This window comes from Erpetoichthys calabaricus, chromosome 1 (genome assembly GCF_900747795.2).
Source record: "Erpetoichthys calabaricus chromosome 1, fErpCal1.3, whole genome shotgun sequence".
Taxonomy (NCBI): domain Eukaryota; kingdom Metazoa; phylum Chordata; class Cladistia; order Polypteriformes; family Polypteridae; genus Erpetoichthys; species Erpetoichthys calabaricus.
In genome coordinates this window covers 69972293-69997245 of record NC_041394.2, presented here as the reverse complement: position 1 = coordinate 69997245, position 24953 = coordinate 69972293, and the positions used below count along the sequence as shown (strand labels likewise).

The 24953-nt window shown below is 37.5% G+C and overlaps 1 protein-coding gene across 18 annotated transcripts in view; it reads left to right on the top strand.

Moving 5' to 3' along the window:
- Positions 1–22383, top strand: part of brd2a (bromodomain containing 2a) — a 185754-nt gene extending 163371 nt beyond the window's left edge. For 14 of the 18 annotated variants that reach the window (XM_051932922.1, XM_051932917.1, XM_028825577.2 and 11 more), the window contains 9 exons: positions 344–515; positions 2560–2771; positions 2871–3263; positions 13302–13430; positions 13916–14116; positions 14848–15086; positions 15203–15525; positions 17465–17593; positions 20740–22383. In XM_051932922.1, the coding sequence (XP_051788882.1) occupies positions 344–515; positions 2560–2771; positions 2871–3263; positions 13302–13430; positions 13916–14116; positions 14848–15086; positions 15203–15525; positions 17465–17593; positions 20740–20870 (1929 nt within the window). In that variant the 3' untranslated portion in view covers positions 20871–22383. The remainder of the gene's footprint in view (positions 1–343; positions 516–2559; positions 2772–2870; positions 3264–13301; positions 13431–13915; positions 14117–14847; positions 15087–15202; positions 15526–17464; positions 17594–20739) is intronic. The other 4 variants (XM_028825578.2, XM_051932906.1, XM_051932960.1 and 1 more) reach the window with 3 other exon arrangements.
- The last annotated feature ends 2570 nt before the right edge of the window (positions 22384–24953 follow it).

Genomic DNA, 24953 nt, shown 5'->3' with positions numbered 1-24953 from the left:
ACTTTATGGGAGTACGTTGTCTAAGCCAGATGGGTTATTTAAGCACCTTCAAGATAATATCATCATTGTCATCACTCTGTTTTTACCTGAGGTTGCTAACAGGCAATTGTGCCAATAAGACTAACGATTTGTTTGTATGTTTTAAATATATACTAAAAAATTCTGCGTTCCAGTTAGTGGGTACAGTTTCCTGACAACTTTGAAAAGATTGAACAAAAGCTTTTTGAAGCATTGTTTTATAATTCTTGCTTGTGGTATTGCATTTCACTTTGTCTAGTCTTTTACTACAGTTTGAATACTTTTATATATAATAATGTGCCCTCATTTTTATTTATTCTCATAGAAATTTGTTGTTTGCCTCTGTCAGCCTACAGATGACATTGTGTTAATGGCGCAGTCCTTGGAGAAGGCATTTCTTCAAAAAGTAGCACAAATGCCTGAGGAAGAGCTAGAACTGCCCACACCAGCACCAAAGGCCAAACAAAATAAATCGAGTAAAGGCAGAAAACCCACAGGTGAGTTCTAAATCCAGTACTTAAACAAAAGCAGAGAAGATATATACTGGTTTTTTTTTTTTTTTTTTTTTTTTTTTTTTGTATATAAAGAGTCATGGTACTGACCATGTAGAGCTGAATCTTAGAGGAGAGAAGACTTGGATCTTTATGCAAGTCACAGTGAAACACAATCATATTTAGGGTGCAATTATTTTTCTTTTTTAGATTTTTGGGATGCTGGACAACACTGTTATAGGCAGACTTATCAGTAATTCTGATCATAAACTTAAAATACAGCTCATGCTTTTTATTCTAAGTTAAGTTTTGGTACATTAACTTTTTATTATTGCTAGAGCTGTTGGATCACATTGTTTAAGAATACATAACTAGTTTCTGTCAACGTTTTGTATCGGCTGAGCAATAATTTTAATTGAGCATCTATATTGAAGTGCCATTTTGAGTTTTCTATTGTACATTATATAGAGGTTGAAACCTGTAACAAGGAAACTCACAGGAACCATAAAAATATTTTGGTATAATGGAAATTTCGTAACTACCGAATATGGGGAAAATACGTATAGAATTTGTGACCAGGGCCACTGGTGATTGCCATGTCTAATGGCAGTGGCATAAGAACAGCTCTCTAGCTGCTCTTCTGTGTCTGGTAAAATAGTAAACCAAGGCCAAAGTAATTGGCTATGCTCTGCAGGACCAGGGTTACTGCATACTGTGCTTCTTGCACAATGTTTAGAATATTTAACACCGGGCTTTACTTCTCTTCCTTGCACTCTCAGCCCGCATCTACCACAGAAGGTGATTCCTACCTTCTGTTCTGAAGATGGGATATACAGTAGGATGATTGCCCGTGCCACGGTTCCTATTAGCTCCTATTATGAAGTCTTGACACTGTACCTTCCTTGTCTATACAGTAATAAAATACCTGCAATTTCCTTGAAAATCTGAACTCATTTTCCTGTCTCTCGTGCAGCTCTGTGACCCAAGCTTGGCAATACTGTATTTAAAAAAATCGCTTCTTAAACTGCAGAATTTTATTTGAAAATGAGACATTATGTAGCATTTTTAATAGAAATGCAGGTATGAAAATACAGAATGAAACACCAGTCGTTAGATGAAAATGACTGAATTTCCAAAATTCTTTTGCCATGTAATTTTTCTTCATTCTGGAATCAACTTTTTCCAGGATCAATTTGTCTTTCGGCGTAAACTGATGCCATTGCTTTTTTTGGTCATCTCTGAGAAGCACAATGAAACTCTTAACAGTACAGCAACTGCACATGACACAATTCCCCATGCAGACGCTCGGTGGAGCACTGACTCTGAATTTGGCTATATGTATGATGTCACACGCACATGCTCGTCGAGACTGCCCAAGACTGGGAATTTTGCAACAGACTATCATTCTTTGAGGCAAACTGTTTTAGGGTTCCCGAGACTGAGTGGAAAGTTAGGAGCGGCATTAAGTATTTTTTTGCATCGCATTATTATCTTTGGTGGCCATTTTTGGTCTAAAATCAATGGGTGTACTGAGATTTGCATTTCCTTAGAACAAGATTTGTTTAACATGATCTTCTGTGAAGGTTTGTTAGGGCCTACAGAAACTATTAGTTACACTATAGCAAATTTTGTTTCTTCGATATTTGCTATAGTGGGGTTTAACCTGTATTCACTAAATCATTTGATATAAGTTTTTCTGTAATGCTGAAATGTTTTGATTACTCTGTGACACTGGATTATTGGAGCACCTACATTGCCAGCTTTGGTCCTTGCTAATTGTTGTTTTCAGAAATTAATTGTGCCAAGTTTTACAGTTTGCCTATTTCAGTATAGTTTTAGGCCCTGCCACACCATGTGAGGTTTTGCAGTTTTTCAGGTGTAAAAAAAAGTGGAGGAAGTGTATCTAGAATATATGTAGTGGTTCATTTTAAACATGTTTATTTTGGACTGATTTCTACACCTGGATGGTAGATTTTTTTACACTTCATTATAGTGGTAAATGAGTTCTTAATTGATGTAATTGATTGTTCCTTTAAAAATTCTGTTTCAGTATCATCAGGTGGCATGACATTGGCACACCAGGTACCAGCAATCTCATCTATGTCTCTCGCCAACCTCTATCCATCTAACTTTGAAATTCAGTCAACAACATTGGCACCCCCTCCAAATACATTAATGGGTTTATCTGCACTTGGCAAAAGCATGACCACTGCACCTCAAATACTTGGCATGCCACCTGCTCCTACGCTGCCTGTTGCTAAGGTAAGAATTTATCATTGTCTTCTATTGTGAAATGCCCTGCATCTTTTATTTGGCTTCACTCTTGCGTTTTTTTTTTTTTTTTGTTATCCTGCCTCATAGAAAAAGGGTGTGAAGCGCAAAGCAGATACAACCACCCCTACAACCATTGGGATTTCAGTGACAAACAATGGTAGCTCTTCGCCCTTAGGAATGGCAACCCCCCTTTCTCTTGAACCCAAGCCTGCAAAAGTTCCTGCACGAAGAAGAGAAAGCGGACGGCCTATTAAACCACCTAAGAAAGACTTGCCAGATTCTCAGTTGCAGCATCAACCATCAAAGCGTGGAAAACTTACTGAGCAGCTCCGCTACTGCAGTGGTATACTGAAAGAGCTGCTCTCAAAAAAGCATGCTGCCTATGCCTGGCCATTTTACAAACCTGTCGATGCACTGGTTCTGGGTTTACATGACTACCATGACATCATTAAGAATCCTATGGACCTTAGCACCATTAAGGTAAGATTGTGGAAATAAAATTCCTCTTCCATTTAAAATCATTAGGGACTTGATTTGAATAGTAATGGCCTGAATTAATTGCCTGTTTTTAAAAATAAGGTTGGCTATGCCGAAATTTTACACTAATATAAACGGAATGAAGTAGCTTATTTTATGAAGTATATATTGCTCATGCTAGTCAGTATTAAAAGTATAATTAGTCCCAAGTGGGGCCAGACATTCAACAACTTGAAAAGATGTCCTGATTTCAGGCAGGGTTTTAAATTATTCTTGTCCAAGATTATCCTGTATTGTGAAGTATGGAGTAATAAATCCTGACCTCCCATGATTTACAGTCATTAGGGCCTACCCTGGTTTCGAATCATAAAGTATGGGTACTAGAGAGGGTGAATTGTGAAATTACAAACTTTTTTTATATGCATTTCATCAAGACAAGGAATTGGCTGATAGATTTTTTTTCTTCTGTCTTTACAAAAACATTTTCACTAAGCTCCTGCATTACCAGATGGTTTTTTTTCTGTTTTGTCTTATATTAAAGTGTTACTTTTTTTGGTATTTTTATAAATTATAGACTACAGGTGTTAACACAAAATGTAGTCTTTTTTTTCAGTAGCCATAAAATACCAAGATACCTCAAATGTATATAATTCTAATTAAATATGTAATGAACATATTCATAATACGTGTCATTAAAGAAAATAAAATGCATCTCATAATTATAAAACAAAACTTTTCAATAGTGCTGGGTAGTATATCGGTTCATACCAAAAAACGTTTATTTTTGTTATGATATGGATTTTTCTTATACCGCAACACCGGTTTAAATAGCCTAAACAACGTTCGGAATGTGGTGCAGCGGGAAACTGTTTAAGGGAGTACCTTTTTCACTGCTACACCTCTAAACGAGCCGTGTCTGTTGTCTGGAAATACTTTGGTTTTAAAAGGTCGGATGTGGACCATTATGTTCAAATGTGTGAATGCTGTTTCTATACTACTGGATAATACTGCAAGCCAAGTTGTACTTGTTTTATTTTTTTTCAATACTGTGTAATGTATTTGGGTACTGTGTAATAGTGTGACGACATGTTGACTTTATTCTTGTAATTCGTCATTAAAGTAGAACATCGTAAACTAAACTTCATCTTAAAATGAATATTTAATTTACTAGATTTTCTCAAACCCCATTCATTATAAGTTATGTAGCACATTAAATGCTTTGTGTTGTTTCGCAACCCATGTTAATCGCTCCGTGCTTCTTAAACGGACTTCCTCATGCACTAAGAGGAAGCGCAGGCAGCAATCGCCCCACAGAATACATTACTTTCATGATATTCCTACTCCCTGAACGTTTAGAATGCTAAGATAAATACTTGATATTTTCATGATGAAATGCATTAAAGCATGTATTAATCATGTGGGGGCACGGTGGCGTGGAGGTTGCACTGCTGCCTCGCAGCAGGGGGTCCCGGGTGTTCCTTGCCTTGAATTTGCATGTTTTCTGGTGGGTTTACTCGCCGTGCTTGTTTCCTTTCAAAGTCATATAGGATGTGGGGTTTTGTTATGCTATATTGACCCTAGTGTATGTATTGCTCATATTCACACTGCGATGTGCTGGCACACCGCATTCAGGATTTGCTCCTGCCTTGCACACAATGCTTGCTTTAATGCCTGCTTTTAATGCATTTCATTATGAAAATATCAAGTATTTATCTTAGCATTCTAAATTTTCAGAGAGCAGGAATATCATGAAGTGAATGTATTCTGTGTGGCGATCGCTGCCTGCTCCTCCTTAGTGCAGAGGAAGTCAGTTTAAGAAGTGCGTAGCGATTAACATGGGTCAGAAAACACTAAACACAAAGCATTTAATGTGCTATATAACTTATGATGGGGTTTGAGAAAAATCTAGTAAATTAAACATTGAATTTAGGATGAAGTTTAGTTTATGACATTCTACTTTAATGACAAAATAAACTACGGGAAAGTCGACATGTCGACTTTATTCTCGACAAAAGCATCGAGATTAAAGTGGAAATGTTAAGAATAAAGTCAACATATCAACGTTATTCTCGACAGTGGTGTTTTTTTTTTCCCCTCTTTACCGTGGCCCTAATACACTTCTGTAGGGCTATACTACAAATAGCATTATAAATGCAAGTAAGTTTTATTATTTATGTATATAGCTTAGCTTGAAGCAAGGTCCATATTAATGCAATTTGCCTTTAATGATGGTTCAGTTGGTAAAGATGTCATCATCAAGTTGCACTTGTTTTATTTAATTTTATTTTTATTTGGTGAATACTATGTAATTCACCTGGGCTTGAAGTAATAGTATCTTCTTTTTTCGTTATTTATTATTTTACCAACATTAAACTGTATAATATTTAAAGTTGTTTAAAAAGTCACTTTAACGTGTCAGTGGACATAGATTGTTAACATTAACAAAGTATAGTTGGTTTACAAAAAATATTTACTATTTATTCATTTTCTAAGACATGTTAAGCGCAATACAACTTTTGACAAGCACCTCTGGATATTTTACTAAGTCTAAATGCCTATTTGGATGGTTGAAAATATGTTGTCAAAATTTTAGTTTAAGTTGTTTGCAAAATTTGTTCAATCAAAAGGTTCTATATTTTGACTGCAACTGTCATGTAATGTGATTCCTTCTCTTCATTAGTGCCACCCCCTTGAAAACTATCACTTTATGGGGCCATGCAAACCTGTATTAACACTTGTGTGCACATTAAAAAAAAATTTTGTACAATGTGCAATTCTCATGACAGTGGAATAGGTTATTCTTAGCCAGTCTACTGCAGTAATTGCAGTGGAAAATGTGGTTAACATCCACTCATGCATGGGCAAAAAAATACCGTTAAATTATACTGGTTTCACTGAATTTTGAAAAATACCAAGATACAGAATTTTGGTCATACCGCCCAACACTACTTTACAAAAGACTGGCAATCTTTCTCACATATTGATTTAATTAATTGATATTGGCAATCAAATACTGATTAAATGTAAATATACCTGCACACACAGGTTTAAATCCTTAATTCCACCACAGCTTTTCTGCTGTTAAAATATGCATTTACTATATTTATACAGTTTGTTCCCCCACACCCACCAACCCCTGGTCTAACACATTAACTTTCCTAGTTCTTGAGGTGTAATTATAAATATGGATTACCATTTCAGCTACCGTAACACCATGCATAAAAGAACACTGCAACTAAATTACTGTAAAGCTTAAATCAGATGCTGAGAAACTGTCTTTGTGATCAACCAGTTTACCAGTCACTGGCAAGAGTTTTTTCTAGTGAAAATCCGCCTATTTAGATTGGTGGCTGATCAATCGAAGATGCTCTAATCAAAATTGATTAGCCAATAATAGCTGAGTGGAAGAATTTGTGCTAAGATTTACAGGCTGTGCTAACTATATTGTCTTAGTCATGGCTTCTACTTTTGCTGTGAAAAATCAAAAATCCAAAACATGGTCTTTTTTTTATGTTTGTTTTGAAATCTTCCTATTTTATGGATTGGACTGGGAAAGAAGTGGATGTAATTTACAAAAGGGAGCATGTTCAAGACAGAGGATAGTAAAGGAGATTTGTTCTTGTAATTTATTAATAGGGTTCAGCATAATAACATGACTGTAAATTTGTATACTTGATTTTATTAATGGCAGCAGATGAAGCCATTTTTCTTACCATGAAAGGATTGATGTGGGAATCGACCATGGGAAGAATAATACACGGAGATGAACTGTTTTACTCCAGTTATTAATATATTAGAATGTACATACAGGTGCATCTCAATAAATTAGAATATCAGCGAAAAGTTAGTTTATTTCAGTAATTCAATTTAGATTCATTACACACAGAGTGATATATTTCAAGCGTTTTTATTTCTTTTCATTTTGCTGATTATGGCCTACAGGTAATGGAAACTCAAAATTCAGTATCTTAGAAAATTATAATATTACATAAGACCAATAAAATTATTTTCAATACAGAAATGTTGGCCTACTGAAAGGTATGTCCATGTATACACTCAGTACTTTGTCGGGGCTCCTCTTGCATGAATTACTGCATCAATGCAGCGTGGCATGGAGGCAATCAGCCTGTGGCACTGCTGAGGTGTTATGGAAGCCAGGCAAGCTGAAGGCCGCTATTAAAGCATCCTTGCTTTATTGGGTATGGTGTCTCATCTTCCTCTTGACAATCTATGGGGTTTAGGTCAGGCGAGTTTGCTGGCCAATCAAGCAGTGATACCATGGTCATTAAACCATGTATTGGTACTTTTGGCCATGTGGACAGGTGCCAAGTCCTGCTGGAAAATGAATTCAGCATCTCCATAAAGCTTGTCAGCAGAGGGAAGCTTGAAATGCTCAAAAAGTTCCTGGTAGATGGCTGCATTGACTTTGGACTTGATTAAACACAGTGGACCAACACCAGCAGATGACATGCTCCCCAAATAATCACTGACTGTGGAGACTTCACACTGGACCTCAAGCAACTTGGATACTGTGCCTCTCCACTTTTCCTCCAGACTGAGACCTTGATTTCCAAATGAAATGCAAAATTTACTTTCATCTGAAAAGAGGACTTTGGACCACTGAGTAACAGTCCAGTCCATTTTCTCCTTAGCCCAGGTAAGACGCTTCTGACTTTGTCTCTGGTTCAGGAATGCAACAGTTGTAGCCCATGTCCTGGATATGTCCTCATGTGATGGCTCTTAACTCTTTTAGGGCGGATGTCGACTTTTGTCGACAGGAAGGGTTGAGGGCGAATGTCGACAAAAGTCGACATCCAGGGATAGAGGGCGCCAATCCGCTGTTAATGGCGACAAATCTCACTGTCACGTCCCAGGCATTCCCTCTGTGCTTGGAGGAATGATAGACTCGTTGACTCGGCAACTAATCCTTGCGTGTGCGTGAGTTGCGAAATGTAAACAATGGCAAGATGGCATCGACATGTGACAAGGGAGCGAAGCGAGTGCAGAAAAGAAAACACTTGGCAGACGTTTTGCGCATTATCGTGGAATCGGACTCTAATTTTTCAGAATCGGATTTTATTGACAGTGATCAGGAGATCGAGCAAGAGAGTGACAAGCCGGCATCAGCGGATCTGCTGCCAGTTGAGCGCCTTTGCGCAGCCGATGCATCTATGGCAAGGTTCGCGTGGGATAAATACACAGACATTGATCCGTTGAGAGCCGATCTGGCTACCTGACTTCACAAGAAGGTGCGGCTTGCTGCTGGATACGACAGATCACCAGCTGTTGAATTACTTCAGGCTGCTCTCTCCTGATGCTGCTTTTCAGCTACTGTCAGACAAGACAAACGGGTAGGCAGAGAAATTTTTTGAATCGCGGGCTGCGGTTGCATCGCATTCTCGTTTTTCAAAGTGGAAACCCACAACAAAAGACGAGTGAAGCGCGCTGTGGCATTACAAATACAGATGGGGCAGAACTGGTGATATAACTTCAGGGAGCATTGGTCCAAACGTGCTTTGTCCCCTGGTGGCTTTGGACAGGTTATGCAGCGTGGTGATAGGTACGTGCTGCTGCAAAGTTTTATTCACTTCTGTAATAAACAAGCAAATCCCATGGGGTGAGCCAGGCTATAACGCCATGCATAAAGTTTCAGAAGGTGAAAAGAGGTGACAAAACGGTTTTCATGCAGGCAGAAAACTCGGTGGCAGTGGCATGGCACGGCACGATGGCAAATGGGTGATTTGTCTCTCTACAGTACACACTAACAATATATGTGAGAAAGTGCAGCAACAGACAATTGAAAAATAGGCACCAAAGCAACACATATTGTAAGGAGTGCAATGTGGCAATGACTGAAATTGGCTGCTTTGAGCGAGATCATACTTTGCAGGACTTTGCTGTGTAAAATGTATGTGATATGTATGTGAAATCATATAGTATGCAGGCTCATGCAACATGCAAGACAGTAACATTTGTCAAAAGTAAATATTTTTTGTTGATATGTTAAACAATTGCTTTGTGTTCTTTTTTTAAAAAATGTTAGTTTTTGGAAAATTATTCAGCCCTGGGAGAAAAGAAACAAACAAAAATTAGCCCTAAAAGAGTTAAAGCACTGACTTCAGCCTAAATCTCCCCCAAATTCTTGAATGGGCTTGTGCTTCACAATCCTCTCAAGGCTGTGGTTATCCCTGTTGCTTGTGCACCTTTTTCTTCCACGTTTTCCTTTTACTCATCATGAGTCTACAATATTGAACTTTTTCACAATATTTACATTTTCTGAGATACTGAATTTTGGGTTTTCATTAGCTATAAGCCATAATCAGCAAAATGAAAAGAAATAAATGCTTGAAATATATCACTGTGTATGTAATGAATCTATACGAGTTTCACTTTTTAAATTGAATTACTAAAATTAACTTTTCGATAAAATTATTTAGATTGTAGAACCTGTAGATTGTGATTTATAAGGGGTTTGTTTTTGTAAACAAAAAAATAAGAAAGGTTGAGTCCTACTTGTGGCTGAAGGCTTTAAAGGTGGCCAGTATTAAGGAGGGATGAGTAGAAGTCTCCATAAAACATTTAAAATTACTACTTGTGGAACTAAGTCAATGGTTAAATCAGCGGTTTTCAAACTGTGGGGCGCGCCCCCCTAGTAACAAAAAAGGGGGCACAAATGTTGCCATATGTGGCATAATTTTTCTATTCGTAGGGAAATTCTAAACTTGTAGCTGTGTATCGACAGCAAAAAACATAGGAAATTTTCTTTAAATTTAAATTTTATTAGGGTTTCAAAAAAACGTTAGGGGGGGTCACGATTAAAACTGTTATGAAAACTCGGGTTGCAAATACAGTGGAACCTCTAGATACGAGTTTAATTCGTTCCAGCACTGAGCTTGTATAGCGAATTTCTCGTATCTAGAACAAACGTCCCCATTGAAAATAATGGAAATCCAGTTAATCCGTTCCGCATCCCAAATATATTAACATAAAAATCAATTTTCCTAACAAATAACACTGATAAATTATATATACTGTAGTCTACCTTTTATAAATAACACTGGTAAATAATATAACTGATTATTAAAAGAATCAAAACAGGTGTCCAAAGTGCAGTAGAGCATTCAATAAATCTTTAAATAAATAATCCTTAAGACAGTTGTGAAGTGGAGGTTTAAAATACATAAGAATAACAATCCTTTAACACGAGGTTAAAACGTCAACAGGAAGCAGTCTTCAAAAAACAGATGACAATCCCCGGTGCTTCTTCTCTGTTAGCGTCTCACCTGCTTCTCCCATGCGGGCTCCGCAACAGGCGAGACACTTAATGCAGCTGACCTTCTCTACACCGTCCTGCTTCAGCTGTTTGGCTCGCCTGTTCAGCTACACGCGAGCCTGCACTCGCTCGCTCTCCCGCACCGACTTCCTACTGCTGCGGATTCCTGCCTCCTCCTGCAACCTCCGTTCTCTCTCCTCTCCTCTCTTTTCTTTTCTTTTACTTCTTCTCCCCCTTAACCGGCTCGCGCTTCTCTATGTATGCGGGGAAGACATGGCAGCTGCAGCCCATCCGCCACAGGACAAATCATGGATGTGGGCAGTTTCCCACCTGTGCACTTAGGTGAGAAACGCAGACACCGCAGATCGCCCTGCGGCTCACTACTGCTACCACGCCCCCTCGCTAAGCCGCAAGCTATACCCACAGCCTGGCTTGTGGCTCGTTACGCGAGCCAGTGCTCGTATTTAGATCTGAATTTTTCGCTCATACTTTCCTCGTATTTTGAATTTCTCGTATACAGAGGTGATTGTATCTCGAGGTTCCACTGTACTTGAAGGTTGAGAAACGCTGGGTTAATTGGAGCTGTGCCAAACCAGCATAGGAAGTTGCCCTAGGAAGTTTTTGCATTTTAATGTTATACCACATTGAATCTCTTGGGATTTATTTTGACTTTTTTGGCACTGATCAATAGAAGGCTTTTAATATCAAAGTGAAAATGGATCTCTCCCTAATGATCTAAAGTAATTTACAAATAGTATTCACTCACTTCAAATCAGTTTTTACTTGATACACATTTTAAAGCAATTATATGAGGGGATTAAATACTCTTAGCTTTTCAATTCAGTTTTTTCACACATTTTGAGCAGTTTTGCAAAAAACTGTCATCTTAAATCAAGTCCAGCCATAATTCCCTCTAGGACATCTTAATATTTTTTTTAACCCATTTTTATGTAGCTTTTTAGCATTACACTTGAGGTCATTGTATAACCGGAAAATTGGTCTTCTCCCATAGCGCAGGTCTCTTGCAGACTGCATCAGGTTTTCCTTCAGGATTTTGCCATATTTTCCTGCTTTCATTTTATTGTGTACCCTCAAGCATTCCAGTATCTCCTGCAGAGAAGCACATAAACCATATGAAGTGGGTAGTGTGTTTGATAATGTGCAGTGTGTGGCATACTTAAACATTGTGTTTAGTCTGATGGTCAAAAATCTGTTTTTGGTCTCCTTAGACTATAGTATCTGTTGTAGCTGAAGTGTTTGTGTGTGTTTTTTTTTTTTTTTTTTTTTTTAATATGGTGTTTTTCCTTTGCCACTCTTAGATAAAGTGATGTAGCTCCCAGGCAATAGTTGATTGAATGGATGATCTCCAGGCTTGGCCACTGTAGCTTTAGCCACTTCAGTGTCTCTAGAAATGGTCTTGCATGACCTCTGTTTTTGTGGATGCTTGCTCTAGGCAGATTTACAGCTGTTCCATACACTTAATTTGTTAATAATTCATTTAATATTTCTTCAAAGGATATTAAGTGACTTGGATATTTTCTTGTATCTTGCTCTGACTTGTGCTTTTCAGTCACCTCTTAACAGAGTTACTTGGAGTATTTTTTTGCCTTCATACTTCATTGTGTAAGTTGGGCAAGATGCAGGTACTTTATTTATACTTGAGTCCATTGAAAAACCCTTTTATACAGACAGGTGATCACTGTTTAATTATTTGACTTCTAAAACAAATTGGCTGCACCACTGAAGTTTGAGGTGAAAACTTGTGAGAATTTTATGAATATTCTTTTTGCAATTTAGACCCCTTTGCAGAGATTTGTTGCCACTTTCCCATTTAATCTTTTTGTTGGATCAGTATATTATAAAAAAAAAAAAAAAAAAAAACGAACTTTCAACTGGGTGAATAGTTTTTGTGTAAGGCCTTGCACACTTTTGTCCATTAGTTTTATTAGCTTTATTTTACAGTACATTTTACAATCCTATTCACATTTTTTAATCATTAACATATCTATCATTTAAGGCAGAATGTACAATATCTACATTTTTTCTGTTTTCAGTTATTTAAATGGTTTCATTCAAATACAATAATCACAAAGAAAATTGAGCGATTACCTTAATGTGTGTTCAGTATACACTGTACATAGTATGAGTTGATTTCTGTCCATCTGGTGGTAGTTTTTCAAGGTTGCATTAATTAATTCTTGTAAAGTGCCATCTATTGGGATGTATTTTGTCACCTGTAAATAGTAAAATGTGGTGCATTTTTCATTTGGATAACTCGTCACAAACATCAGCACTGCTGAATTTGAATAAATGGCACTTCTGGCTTTATCCTACGTGCTACTTTGGTGTATTACACATGAGATTCAAATACTGTATGTCCAGACTAAAATGTTGTTTGTTAGCCATACATAAGGAGAGACAAAATAGTGTTCCTTTATTCTAGATTTTTACTGGGTCTGTAAATGTGTCTACTACCTCTGTATCAGACAGATACTACATCTATACTTTTTTTCCCCCTTTTTTCATGTATTGTGCTTTAATTTGCAGCTTTTTTTTTTAAATTTTTGAATGGCAAAAATGCTGAATGGAGTTAGTATTTTCATTTCATTTGTTGTGATGAAACGTTATAAATTGTAAAATGAAAGGTTAAATATTTTAAATTATTGAAATTTGGTGATTTCTATACCCATTGCATTTGTACATTTGTAAGTGGAACCAACACTATTACCAGGAACAGTAGCTTGAAAAAATGGCATTTTATTTTGCAGAAAAAAATGGATGGTCGTGAATACAGAGATGCTCAGGAATTTGCAGCAGATGTGCGATTGATGTTTTCCAATTGTTATAAGTACAACCCCCCTGATCATGATGTTGTTGCAATGGCTAGGAAGTTGCAGGTGAGAGCCAAAAACTAATATAACAAATTGAGATACAACTTTGATTCAAGTTGATCTATTGTGTGTTGTGTGCATAGAATTACATTCAAATTTTATACTTTTTTGTTACTCTGTCAATCCTAAGAAATAGTGGGTGTTTTTTTTTTTTGTATTTATTTATACTATCTTATACATCTTTTGCTTTAAATTGTTCATGGTTCGCTGTCCGTGTCTTGCAGTGCAATAAATACACAACAGTTTAAAGCAGAATAAATATTTTGGATTACTGAAAACAATTATCTCAGAGGAATAGAAGACCCCAAAGATTTTAAATAGTTCTTTTAACTGGGAAATGTTTTCAGTTTATTGCCCTTACCTTCTAATTTAACTTGTATTTCTTGTAAGTTAATTTGTGATGTCGGCATATTTACAATAAACTGAAATTTTTCTACCATACAAGCTTGTGTTTAAGCCTTTTTGTATTTTTTCTTCTGCTTTGCAATTAGGATGTCTTTGAGTTTCGGTTTGCCAAAATGCCAGATGAACCTTCTGAAAATCAAATGGTCATGACTCCCCTCCCTATGGAAGTACTGAAGTCCTCCACAGAGTCTGAAAGTGAAGAAAGTAGTGAGAGTTCCAGTGAAAGCAGTGAAAGTTCAGACAGCGAGGAGGAGAGAGCTAACAGATTAGCTGAGCTACAAGAGCAAGTGAGAATTTTATCTTTATTGCTTTTGGGTGTCAATTTTAAGTTAATAGTACAAATTTTGCATTAGAGTATAATTAACCCGAGAATTTCACAGTTCAGTGTAATGGGGGGGTATATACATTAAGAGGTGCATGGCAGTTTCCAATTTTTAAGCAGTAATTTTTTGAATAATGGTTTTCCGTGGTAGTGTAAAATGTTAGCTAGTGTTTTTTTTTTTTTTTGTTTGTTTTTTTTTAGTTTAAATGTTTAGCATAAGACCAAAACTTAATGTTTAGGTGAAAGCATGCACTAAATTAAATGTAATCCTTTTATGTCATCACTTGCCATTAGTGTCCATACTTGAATTTTGTGAAAATGTAGCAATTTTATCACAAACGTATCACCTAAAATTGATATAAAAGTCGGTAGCTGCACAACCATGGGGTTTGTGTAAAAAAAAAAAAAAAAATTTTCATTTGGTAGATTTGATTTGAAAGACCATGTGTACCTTGATGGCCATTTTAACTAGATATTTATTTAATAGATCTTTCAGGTTCATGCTTCGATTTCATCTAGAAATAGTACAAGGTTCTATCTGTTTTTAGATTTTGGAGGGTGTGTATTGTTTATTCCTTTTTCACATTTTACCTTGCAATGGCACAATTACTGGTTTCTGTAATTTTGTTACCAAAAATATGAATTTTCTTTTTTCTTTTAATATTGTGTAATGTTTGACAATTTTTCTGTACGTAGTTGAGAGCTGTCCATGAGCAGCTAGCAGCACTCTCGCAGGGCCCCATTTCCAAGCCAAAGAAGAAGAGAGAAAAGAAAGAGAAGAAAAAGAAGAAGAAGCCCGAAAAACACAAAGTGAAAGTACAGGAAGATGAAACTGACAAGCCAGCCAAACACCATAAGACTTCAAAAACAAAATCAACTTCAAGCCAAGGCAAGAAGAATAGTGGTGGGAGCAAGAAAAACTCCAAAATCTCCAAGTGAGTAATTCGAAATGTTCTGTTATAAGCCTTTAGTGGTGTTAATGACAGCTGTTAAAATAGTTTTTATATACTTAATATTTATCTTCACCAAAGTAACTTGTTTTTCTTTTCAGATCTTCAAAAAAATCTTCTTCTGTGCCTCGACCAATACATGTGGTGCCCCCACCAGTGCTTCCACATTATGATTCTGATGAGGAAGAGGACTGCAAACCCATGTCTTATGATGAGAAAAGGCAGCTGAGTCTTGATATAAATAAATTGCCTGGGGAAAAACTTGGTCGTGTTGTGCATATTATTCAAAGTCGAGAACCTTCACTTAAAGACTCAAATCCTGAGGAGATTGAAATTGACTTTGAAACACTGAAGCCATCTACTCTGCGAGAGCTAGAACGTTATGTCCTTACCTGTCTGCGGAAGAAACCTCGCAAACCCTATGGTGAGTCATGCCTGATGATGGTACTCTAGGTAAAGGGTTGATTTTTTAAATAGATTTTAGTTGAAGGAAGTTAAATAGCCTTTTGTTATGAACATGTCAGAAAATGGGATTCAAAACCTGTTGGTCCACAATCAGAAGTAGACTTGTTGCTGTGTTGCATTGAGGGCTCTAGAGTCTTTACTCAGAACCTTTGACTATGACTCAGACTTCTCAATTTAGGGTACCACCGACTCCCAACTCCTCTATATTTCTAATTAGACTTAATATATTTTCTATATTGATTGAAAGTACACAACATAAAAGATCCAGGGATTTTCATCACTGCCATTGTGAATCAACCAGCTACTTTTTAGCATTTTAACCCATTAAACTTTGGTTTAAGGGCTATAACAATGCTGCTGTGGCTTTTTTTTTTTTAATTGCTTTTTAAAGTATTTAATAAGAGGTATATTTTAACTAAAGGGTTAGAAGAAAAAGTAATGGAATTATCTGAAGTTGGAAATCAACACGTTTTACTACAATTTACATTTAGTCGGTGTTGGTATACTTTTTTAGCAACTCTGATTCCTGTAACCCAATACAGTGATCCCTCGCTATATCGAGCTTCGACTTTCACGGCTTCACTCCATCACGGATTTTAAATGTAAGCATATCTAAATATATATCATGGATTTTTTGCTGGTTCGCGGATTTCGGTGGACAATGGGTCTTTTAATTTATGGTACATGCTTCCTCGGTTGGTTTGCCCAGTTGATTTCATACAAGGGATGCTTTTGGCAGATGGCTGAGAAGCTACCCAACCAGAGCACGTATTATGTATTAAATAAAACTCCTCAATGATATATGCTTCTCACGCGGTGCTTCGTATACTTGAAAGTTTGATCGGCACGTATTGATTTGTGATTGTTTGCTTTTCTCTGTCTCTCCCACTCTGACATTCTCTGCTCCTGACAGCAGGGGTGTGAGCAGAGGGGCTGTTCGCACACTGGCTTAGAGGATATGGACGCTCCTCTAAATAATGCTGAAAGACTACCTTTACATTGCTCCCTTACTTGCAGCTGCTTTGTCCGGCGGTGCTTCGCATACTTAAAAGCCCAAACAGCCCTATTGATTTTTGATTGCTTCTCTCTCTCTCTCTCTCTCTCTCTCTCTCTCTCTCTCTCTCTCTCTCTGTCTCTCTGTCTCTCTGTCTCTCTCTCTCTCTCTCTCTCTCTCTCTCTCTCTCTCTCTCTCTCTCTCTCTGACATTCTGTGCTCCTGACATGCACTCCTTTGAAGAGGAAGATATGTTTGCATTCTTTTAATTGTGAGACGGAACTGTCGTCTCTGTCTTGTCATGGAGCACAGTTTAAACTTTTGAGTAAAGGGTGTTATTTCATGTCTACAGGGCTCTAATAATGTTAAAAACACGTATTTTGAAGGCCGTAAACAGGATTTCTATGCTCAATTTATAAATAAACAATCCTACTTCACGGAAATTCATTTATCGCGGTAGAGTCTGGAACGGATTAACCGTGATAAATGAGGGTTTACTGTAATTGCTTCTGACTCCAGCGCCTTTGTTGCATTGCAGACACACTGAACATCTCTAGGTGTATTGTTGTAGTGTGCAGGTTTGTCATTGTTTTGTAAGGTTGATTCCCATTTGTTTAATTTTGAACAGTAGTAGTAGTATCACAGTGCCAATAGTTGTTTTTTTTTTTTTTTTTTTTGATCAGAGAGGAATGAACTTAACTTGGCAGGAATTCAGATTGTCTTGAAGACCTTTGTCATTTTCTTATGTTGTCAGTCTTTCTATAGTATCCTTGTTTAGAGCATTTCTGCATTTTGTTTTATACAAGATGGCAGGTGGTATTTTCCCTTGTAGTAATTGGAATTGTATATTGTGTGTATGTGTGAAGTGTACACAGTGTCTTACATATTCCTCTTGTTTTCTGTAGTGACAAAGAAGCCTGGGGCTGGAAAGACGCGGGAGGAGCTTGCCCTTGAAAAGAAAAGGGAGCTTGAGAAGAGATTGCAAGATGTTAGTGGGCAACTAAATTCTGTAAAGAAACCACAGAAAACCAAAGGTAAGAATTCTGTGTGTTCTGTTGTTGAGAAAATAGTTGCAGATTACAAATATATATAATTCCACCACTGAGTGGTAGAATAAGGCTTAATTTTAACCCTTTGATCCCTGATCGCTCTACCCATAACCCTGGGCTCCCCAACAGTTTTCAATGATTTTTGAAATATCATATTTTGAACTTGAAAGTAAAACTTTACTACAAAGTGACTTTTTGTACTGTTATACCATATTTTAATTCTCAGTACACTATCTGTAAGATAAGGGTGCAGAGTTTTTATCATAAGTCCTGTCAATGCAGCTTCATTTTGATGATGATCGGCAGAGCTGAACCTTTGAATGATATGATGCCTCAAAACAATTTTTGTTGCCATAACCAGTGTACAGAAACACCTTGCACGATTTGCACCAGTACACAGTTGTACTGCGCTTTCACAAGTCTGTGTCCTTAGCTTCTGGATGCACTCTCTTTGCTTGAACACATCTGTTGTTTGAAGTTGCTCCTTGTGGTTGCTTAGGTAAGTGTAGCAAGATATTGGCTTCATTCTGCAACCGTGTTTAGTCTGCACTGGCCTTGGGACGTGACATCAGCACCAGCGTGCGATGTTGTGCCCCCACCAAGGCATAACATAATTCATCTTTAAACAGCTGGAAAGTGTGAATGCATTTTCCAGTTTCACTGTGTAGCTTGTAGTGGTTCTGTATGCCATACACATTGAATGCGCACCACACAAAGAACTTCACCATGAGATGTCTCGGCCGCTTGTAGTGGCGTCTATCTTTGTAACTTAGTCATTTGATCGTTCTTGTCAGTGCCACCCATGTAGGAATTGAAAGCTGGACATGATACTGGCATGAGCTTGTGTTGCTTGGCATAGTAGTGCAAAACGGTGATGCTTGCGTCACTGATATATTTGGTCGCCAGGAAATAGATTGCTTTCTTGTCACACCAAACAGCAGCTGTCTTACCTTTGAACAGCAGTGACTGAGAACCACGTTCCATCTTCTTCACAATTTCTTTGGGAAATTTCTTTCTGTTGGTCAGCGTGATACCACAGGGTCATGTAAATTGTTTCTCCAACAAGTACTCTGTGATAGTTACTGAAGTGTAAACACGGTCAGTACATATACAGTGATTTTTGTCCTTCAAACAGCTTGAATAACCGAGCTATCAAGGAACCAGTCACCCCCAATTGACAAGGCAGATGCAAATCATAATCAACTTTTCCAGTGTACACTTCTGCATTCATTATATAACCACTTGTGTTTGTCTTTATGCCTTACTTGATCCATTTGTCTTTTATGTACTACTAAGTGCATTTTTTTTTTGGAATCATACCTTCAAGTGAAAGTTCAGAGGCTTGAACGTAGTGTTATTGAAAGTTAGCCACAATGATGACAAAAATTTGGTAGACTCCTATATATCTTGTTCACAGCTGGATTTCATTCATCTACACAGTGCAACATTGACCAGAAGGCTAAATATCTGTTCCGAGTAAAACACCTTGGCGAATTCAGGCATAACTGTGATCCAACTTCCCTTCTGCGTCTAGTACTGTTCATATCTGTCTTTATGAATCAACAGCTCCATGGCAATTTGGCACCCAAAAAAATGTTTTCAGTTCAGGGACAGTGACCGGATGAAAAGATTTGGCACTGTAGTTATTAGGTTTCTCTTCCTGTATAAGCGCCGCCTACCGATTTGCTTCCTGTGCAATGATATTCCACACCGAATCATCCCCAAACAGTGACAGATAATCCAGTGCATACTTTCACTTGAAATAGAATCAGGAGTGTTTTTGGGCCAACATTTTTTGAATTCTTCAACTGAGAATGAATCTATGTTAGCTGTCCAGGTTATATGATCGCAATCGGTAGCATTGCGCCCAGCAGGTAAGTCATTATCTGAATCCTCTGCATCACAGATTTTCACTTTCAAAATCTTCTTCAGCGTAGTCTATAGCTAAAATATCCTCTGGGTCATGTTTTAACAGCAACAGTTGTAAATCGCTGCCTTTTTTTGCCATGTTTTGTCTTTGGTACCATTTTACTACAAATAGGTTTTGGAGCAGCCGACTGGTCAGTTTGACGCTTCTTGACACCTGCAGCAGTACTACCTACGGTCTTTTTTTTGCTTCACTCAACTGATTTTTACATTTTGGCATGATAAAGCAATCAAAATCACACCGAATTTACTGATAAAACGTTCTGAGTTTCGCCTTATAATCCCACACGCAAAAATGAAAGCAATCTGATCGGCAAAACCAAGCGGCGTCAGTGGTGCACGTGATGTAGACAATGATATAGCACTAGCCAGTACAGCAGTCCGCCGAGTAATGATGGCAGATGGGCAGGCCAGTAAACTGGCCTTTCGGGTACATACCCCTTTCAAGCAGGCCGGTTTTATGACCAGCCGGGTTCAAAGGGTTAATTAAAATTCTGTGTTGTTTGAGTAATTTCTCATAATTCAACATTTTAAGTCCTTCTACTTAATAAAAATACCTTTTTGGACAAGAAAATTTTCTCACCTGAATTATGTAGGGTAATGAACACAGAGAGCTTTTTTTTTTTTTTTGGTTCTCCATGGTGGATTTATCTTCTGTTCATATTAACACTAGTTCTGTGGGCTGAAGCAAATGTTACATTTGGCATTGTTGTAGCCCTTCCAGATGTTGGATATTAATTTCGTTGCCCCAAATTTGTTGTGTTCTGTGTGGGTGTTTTATATGCTTTACTTGAATTTCCTCATACATCTCTATAGTTGGAAATGAAATCATATCCTTGCATCTAGAGGTATTCCTCAGGCTAAAAGGAATATACAAATAGACAGGTGATGGTTTTATTTTGGCCGTATGATGCTAATTGTTTCTCTTCCCTTTCATTTACCACCTTTTTATTAGTTTTCTTGCCAACAGTATTGCCTGCATTGTTTATATTGAAATAATGTGAAGGGAAATTGTTAAATTTTCCATCTAACTTTTACCCCTTTCAGTTTGTATGTGTATAAGTAGATAGATAGATAGATAGATACTTTATTAATCCCAATGGGAAATTCACATTCTTCAGCAGCATGTATAATTTGTAATAGTTTGAGTGCTTGCATATCTTGCATTTTGACTGACCTATGTGCTTTTTCTTTTTATGATTCAGCAGAGAAGCCAAGCGTTGTAGAACAACACCCAGCTGCCTCTCGTCTTAGTGCTAGCAGCTCAAGCTCGGACTCCAGCAGTTCCAGCTCAAGTTCCAGCTCCTCGGACACTAGTGACTCTGACTCTGGTTGATCTTGAAGTGTTTTGAGCTACTTTGTTCTCATCTTGAACTTGGAGTCTGTCTCCTAAATGGAAAGCCCTGTCGTGGAGTATAGAATTCTCCTCCCCTGAACTTTGTGCTAACAGCTGGGAGGACATACCAAGATATTCTTTATTTGAAACAAGTTTTCAGACTCCAGGAAATGTGTGGATGGAGGATTAACAATAAATGAGCCAGGTCTGCCTTTTATGTGTAACTTGGACTAGGGGTATGCGACTGAAAATATCCAGAAGGCCAGCTGTTATTTCTGAAAATGTTGCACGCGCCTCTTGCTTCTGACATACATCCTTGAATCCCACCACCAGCAGATTTCCATACTGGTTTCTTTTTGTGCACTATTTATTTAACTTGTTATGGAAAATTGTTATGCCACAACCCATATTTGTATTTCTGTATAATAACCCAGTTGACTGTAATCTAGGTGTTGTTTTCCCACCAAGATGAATGTACTGTCAAATTACTTGTTAGACTGCAGTTTAAATTGTAAGCTGCCAACAGGTGTCTCTTGATGTTTGTTTAATGTGTGGCATTTAAACTAAATTCCTGGAACAGAGTGCTACAGCTTCTGCTCTGTGCTACTTATTAATACCTTTTATCATTTCTTATGCTTTCTAAACATACACCATGGAGTTGCCATGCAAAATGTTAGCATAGTCTGAGATTAATTCACAGTTCAGTCTCTGCATCAAGTTGTGTTGTTGGGAACATTCAGTCTTGTCACTAATGCAGATGGGAATGTGCACTATGTTTTGTTTTTATTCTGGTTTAAATTGTGTTAATTCTTTTGTCTGAAGGAGCTGTATTTATATCTGCCCACAAGAATTTACTGGGAGCAGAGCTGGCTCAAATCAATCACTCTTACAACTCGAATATTCTGGTGGTGGGGAGTAGAGGCAGACGATGTGTCAGAGTTGCAATAAGACAGTGTTCATGCACTACAGTAAAAAAAAAAATCTGTATGTAACCCTATCAGGAAAAGCTTTAAGCTTGTTCTTATTTTTATGGATTAATGTAAAGCTGAGGAGTGTGCTGTCCATAGATCTTACAGAATGAGCCTTGTGTTGACAGGGATGATACGGTGTTTGGATTAGCCTTGCCTTTCTTGCTGCATCACTTGGCAGCTAGCCAGCTAGACGAGCTGTGGCTACTATATTTTTTTTTGTTTTTTGTATTATTTATTTTAAAGGATGTTTTATAATGTACAAAGTGAACAGTTACCTGTTGATACGGGTGCATAGTGTAAAGTGAAAAGATTTTATTGAATATATTGTACATATTTCAACTGTTGCACAATCAGTGGCATGTTTCTGAAAAGGGGAGGTTTTTTACACTTTTTTTTTTTTTTCCCTGATGTGGATTTGTTTTCTAAGAAAAACGTATCATAATTTGTTCTGACCCAGATTCTTTTGTCATCCCAGAGTGCTACTTGTTCAGAAAACCTTCTAGTTTGGAAATATGTAAATAAAAAATGTTCTTTAAATTAAAGTTGCGTGTTTACTTTAATACCAGGTACCTGGTTAAATGGGGAGCTCTGCAAACTGTCTTGCTGTGTGCGGCTGAGGCCAATAGTTCACATACATTGCAAAATCAGACATAGGTTTATTTTTTATTTTATTATTCTCGAGGTAAAACCCCATGGAAATTGAGTAGACTTTAACTGACTTAACACTTGCTTGGTAACTTTATTGTTCAAGGAAAAAAAAAATAAACCCCAGAACCTTCAAGATTTGAAAAGACGGTTTGTTTAGAAGAATGGGCCAAAATCACACCTGAGCAATGCAATGCATGTGACTAGTTTCTCCATACTGGAGGCGTCTTGAAGTTGTCATTACAGAATTACAGTAGTATTAAATAAATTTGTTAAGTGTGTTCTATACTTATTCACTGTGTAATTCCACTTTTTTACACGACTTAATTTATGGACTTGTTTGTTTTGATTTTTGTGTGTAGGTTACTTGGGTTGTTGCCGACATCTGCCATAAGTTTCATGTCAATAGCCCCATTAGAAATATATTTACTGAGAAATATATATGTATTTATATATAATAAATAAAAATGTCTTTATGAAATAAAAACTAAACTAGATCGAAAAATGTGGCACGAAGGCTAACTAAAACTAAATTAGACTTGAAGTAATATAACAAAAACTAGCAAAAAAAGTAAAACTAGAATAATCTTGCCCAGCACCATATTACTTGCACGGTTTCATTCATTCCACTATTAATGTTTTTAATTTTTTTTTTCTGTTGACATCATGTCTCAAGTTGTAGCATGTGAATCTAAGAGAGATGGGCTACGTGGGTTAGTGTGTGTGCAGCCCATGGTCATGGCGGGGGTTGCAGTAGGATTGGTGCTGCATTTCTGCCAACAGAGTTGATCAGGTCAGAATTAATGGTCTCCTTGTTGCTAAAAAAAAATAGGGCAAGTTCTCGTCCATTGTGCAATATCATCAGGCTGCGCAGTCTAATTAGTCTCAAATGCATTCAGCAGGACCATCACCCTAAACACACGGCCATGATCATACAGAACTATTTTATGCAATAAAAGGAGTCGGTACAGTGTCCATAGAGCTCTGAATCATCAAGGCTGCCTGGGAGTACCTGGACTTGAAGTGAGACAGCTAATATCTGGAGAACTTGCCCCCATTCCCTCTAAGGTTTCAGGAACAATTGACCAGTGCATTTTCTTATAAAACTGCACAAGAGTGTACAGATAATGGATGCACTTTTAAAGGCAAAAGGTAGTTCTCAACAAATACTGATTTTAAATGTTTTCATTATTTTTGAAAGCATTGCAGAGTTGCCTTTGAGCCCAAGTTTTTTTCACTGTACTAGAACATTCGGTTCTCGCACTTCAATGTTCTGCTACACCTCTGTCAAGTCTTTTTGGTTTTATGAGCTTTACAAATTGTTCAGAAGTTAATTGGGTCCATTTCACTACGCAGATTTGCTGCAGGTTGATCAGTTTGCTAATGGTGATGTATATTTTTACTGACCCACAATGTTGACTTCTTTGGTTTTGTGTTTAGGGCTTGGTGTCCTGCTGAAAAATTAATTTCCATCCAAGCTTCATTTGTTTAGTGTGCTGCAATACAGTAGGTTCTCCTTTACTCTTTGCTTTCTCCCCACAACATCCTTTCTTCTGCTTTACCCAGATGCCCAGTCCTTGCTCATGTAAAGTAGACATGCAGCATTAAGTCATCCCCACCATACTTTACTTGAGGGCATGATGTGTGGGGTTTGTGTGTTTTGGAGGTAAAGGGCAGTATTGCATTTCTGCCATGCAAGACAAAAAGTTATGTCTTGGCCTTGTGATCACAATTCCATATCCCTCACCCACCATCACAACTGGGTCACTTTTTTTTGCTTTTTGGTAAACTTCAGGGGCCTCATGCATAACGGCGTGCGTAGAATTCACACTATAACATGACATAAGCACAAAAACAGAAATGTGCTTACGCACAAAAAAATCCAGATGCATAAATCTGTGTGAACGCCAACTTCCACATTGTTCTGCTACATAAATCCCGGTCAGCACACGCGCCTGCTGTCCTACCCCGTCTCCTCCCAGAATTCTGCCTCTTTGAATATGCAAATCAATATAAATAGCCCTTAAGTCTGTGAAAAGGCAATGGCAGAAGCACGAGGGAAAATAGAATTTCAGCGAATATCAAGTGGAGGTAAGGAAAAACGTACAATTTGTTGGTTTAAACAGTGGTATAAATAACAAAAGGAAGTTGATTGAGTGACATAGAGTGTCAGAGAAACTCGAAAGCTCATGTTCACAAAATCGCACAGCGCCCGAAATCAAAAAGTCACATATCAAAGTCGCTGTGAAAAGGCGAGTCATAGCCCACCATCTGAGTGTCATATGAAGGCTTATTAGGGTACAGAGAGAAAAAAAAAGGCACACAATGGAGAAAAAAGCATGAAATGTCAACTTTAAATTTCCACTTTAATCACAGTTTAATTTTGTCATTAAAGTAGAACATTATAAACTTCATCTTAAAATTGTTTAATTTACTAGTTTCTCAAATCCCATCGTAACTAAAGTAG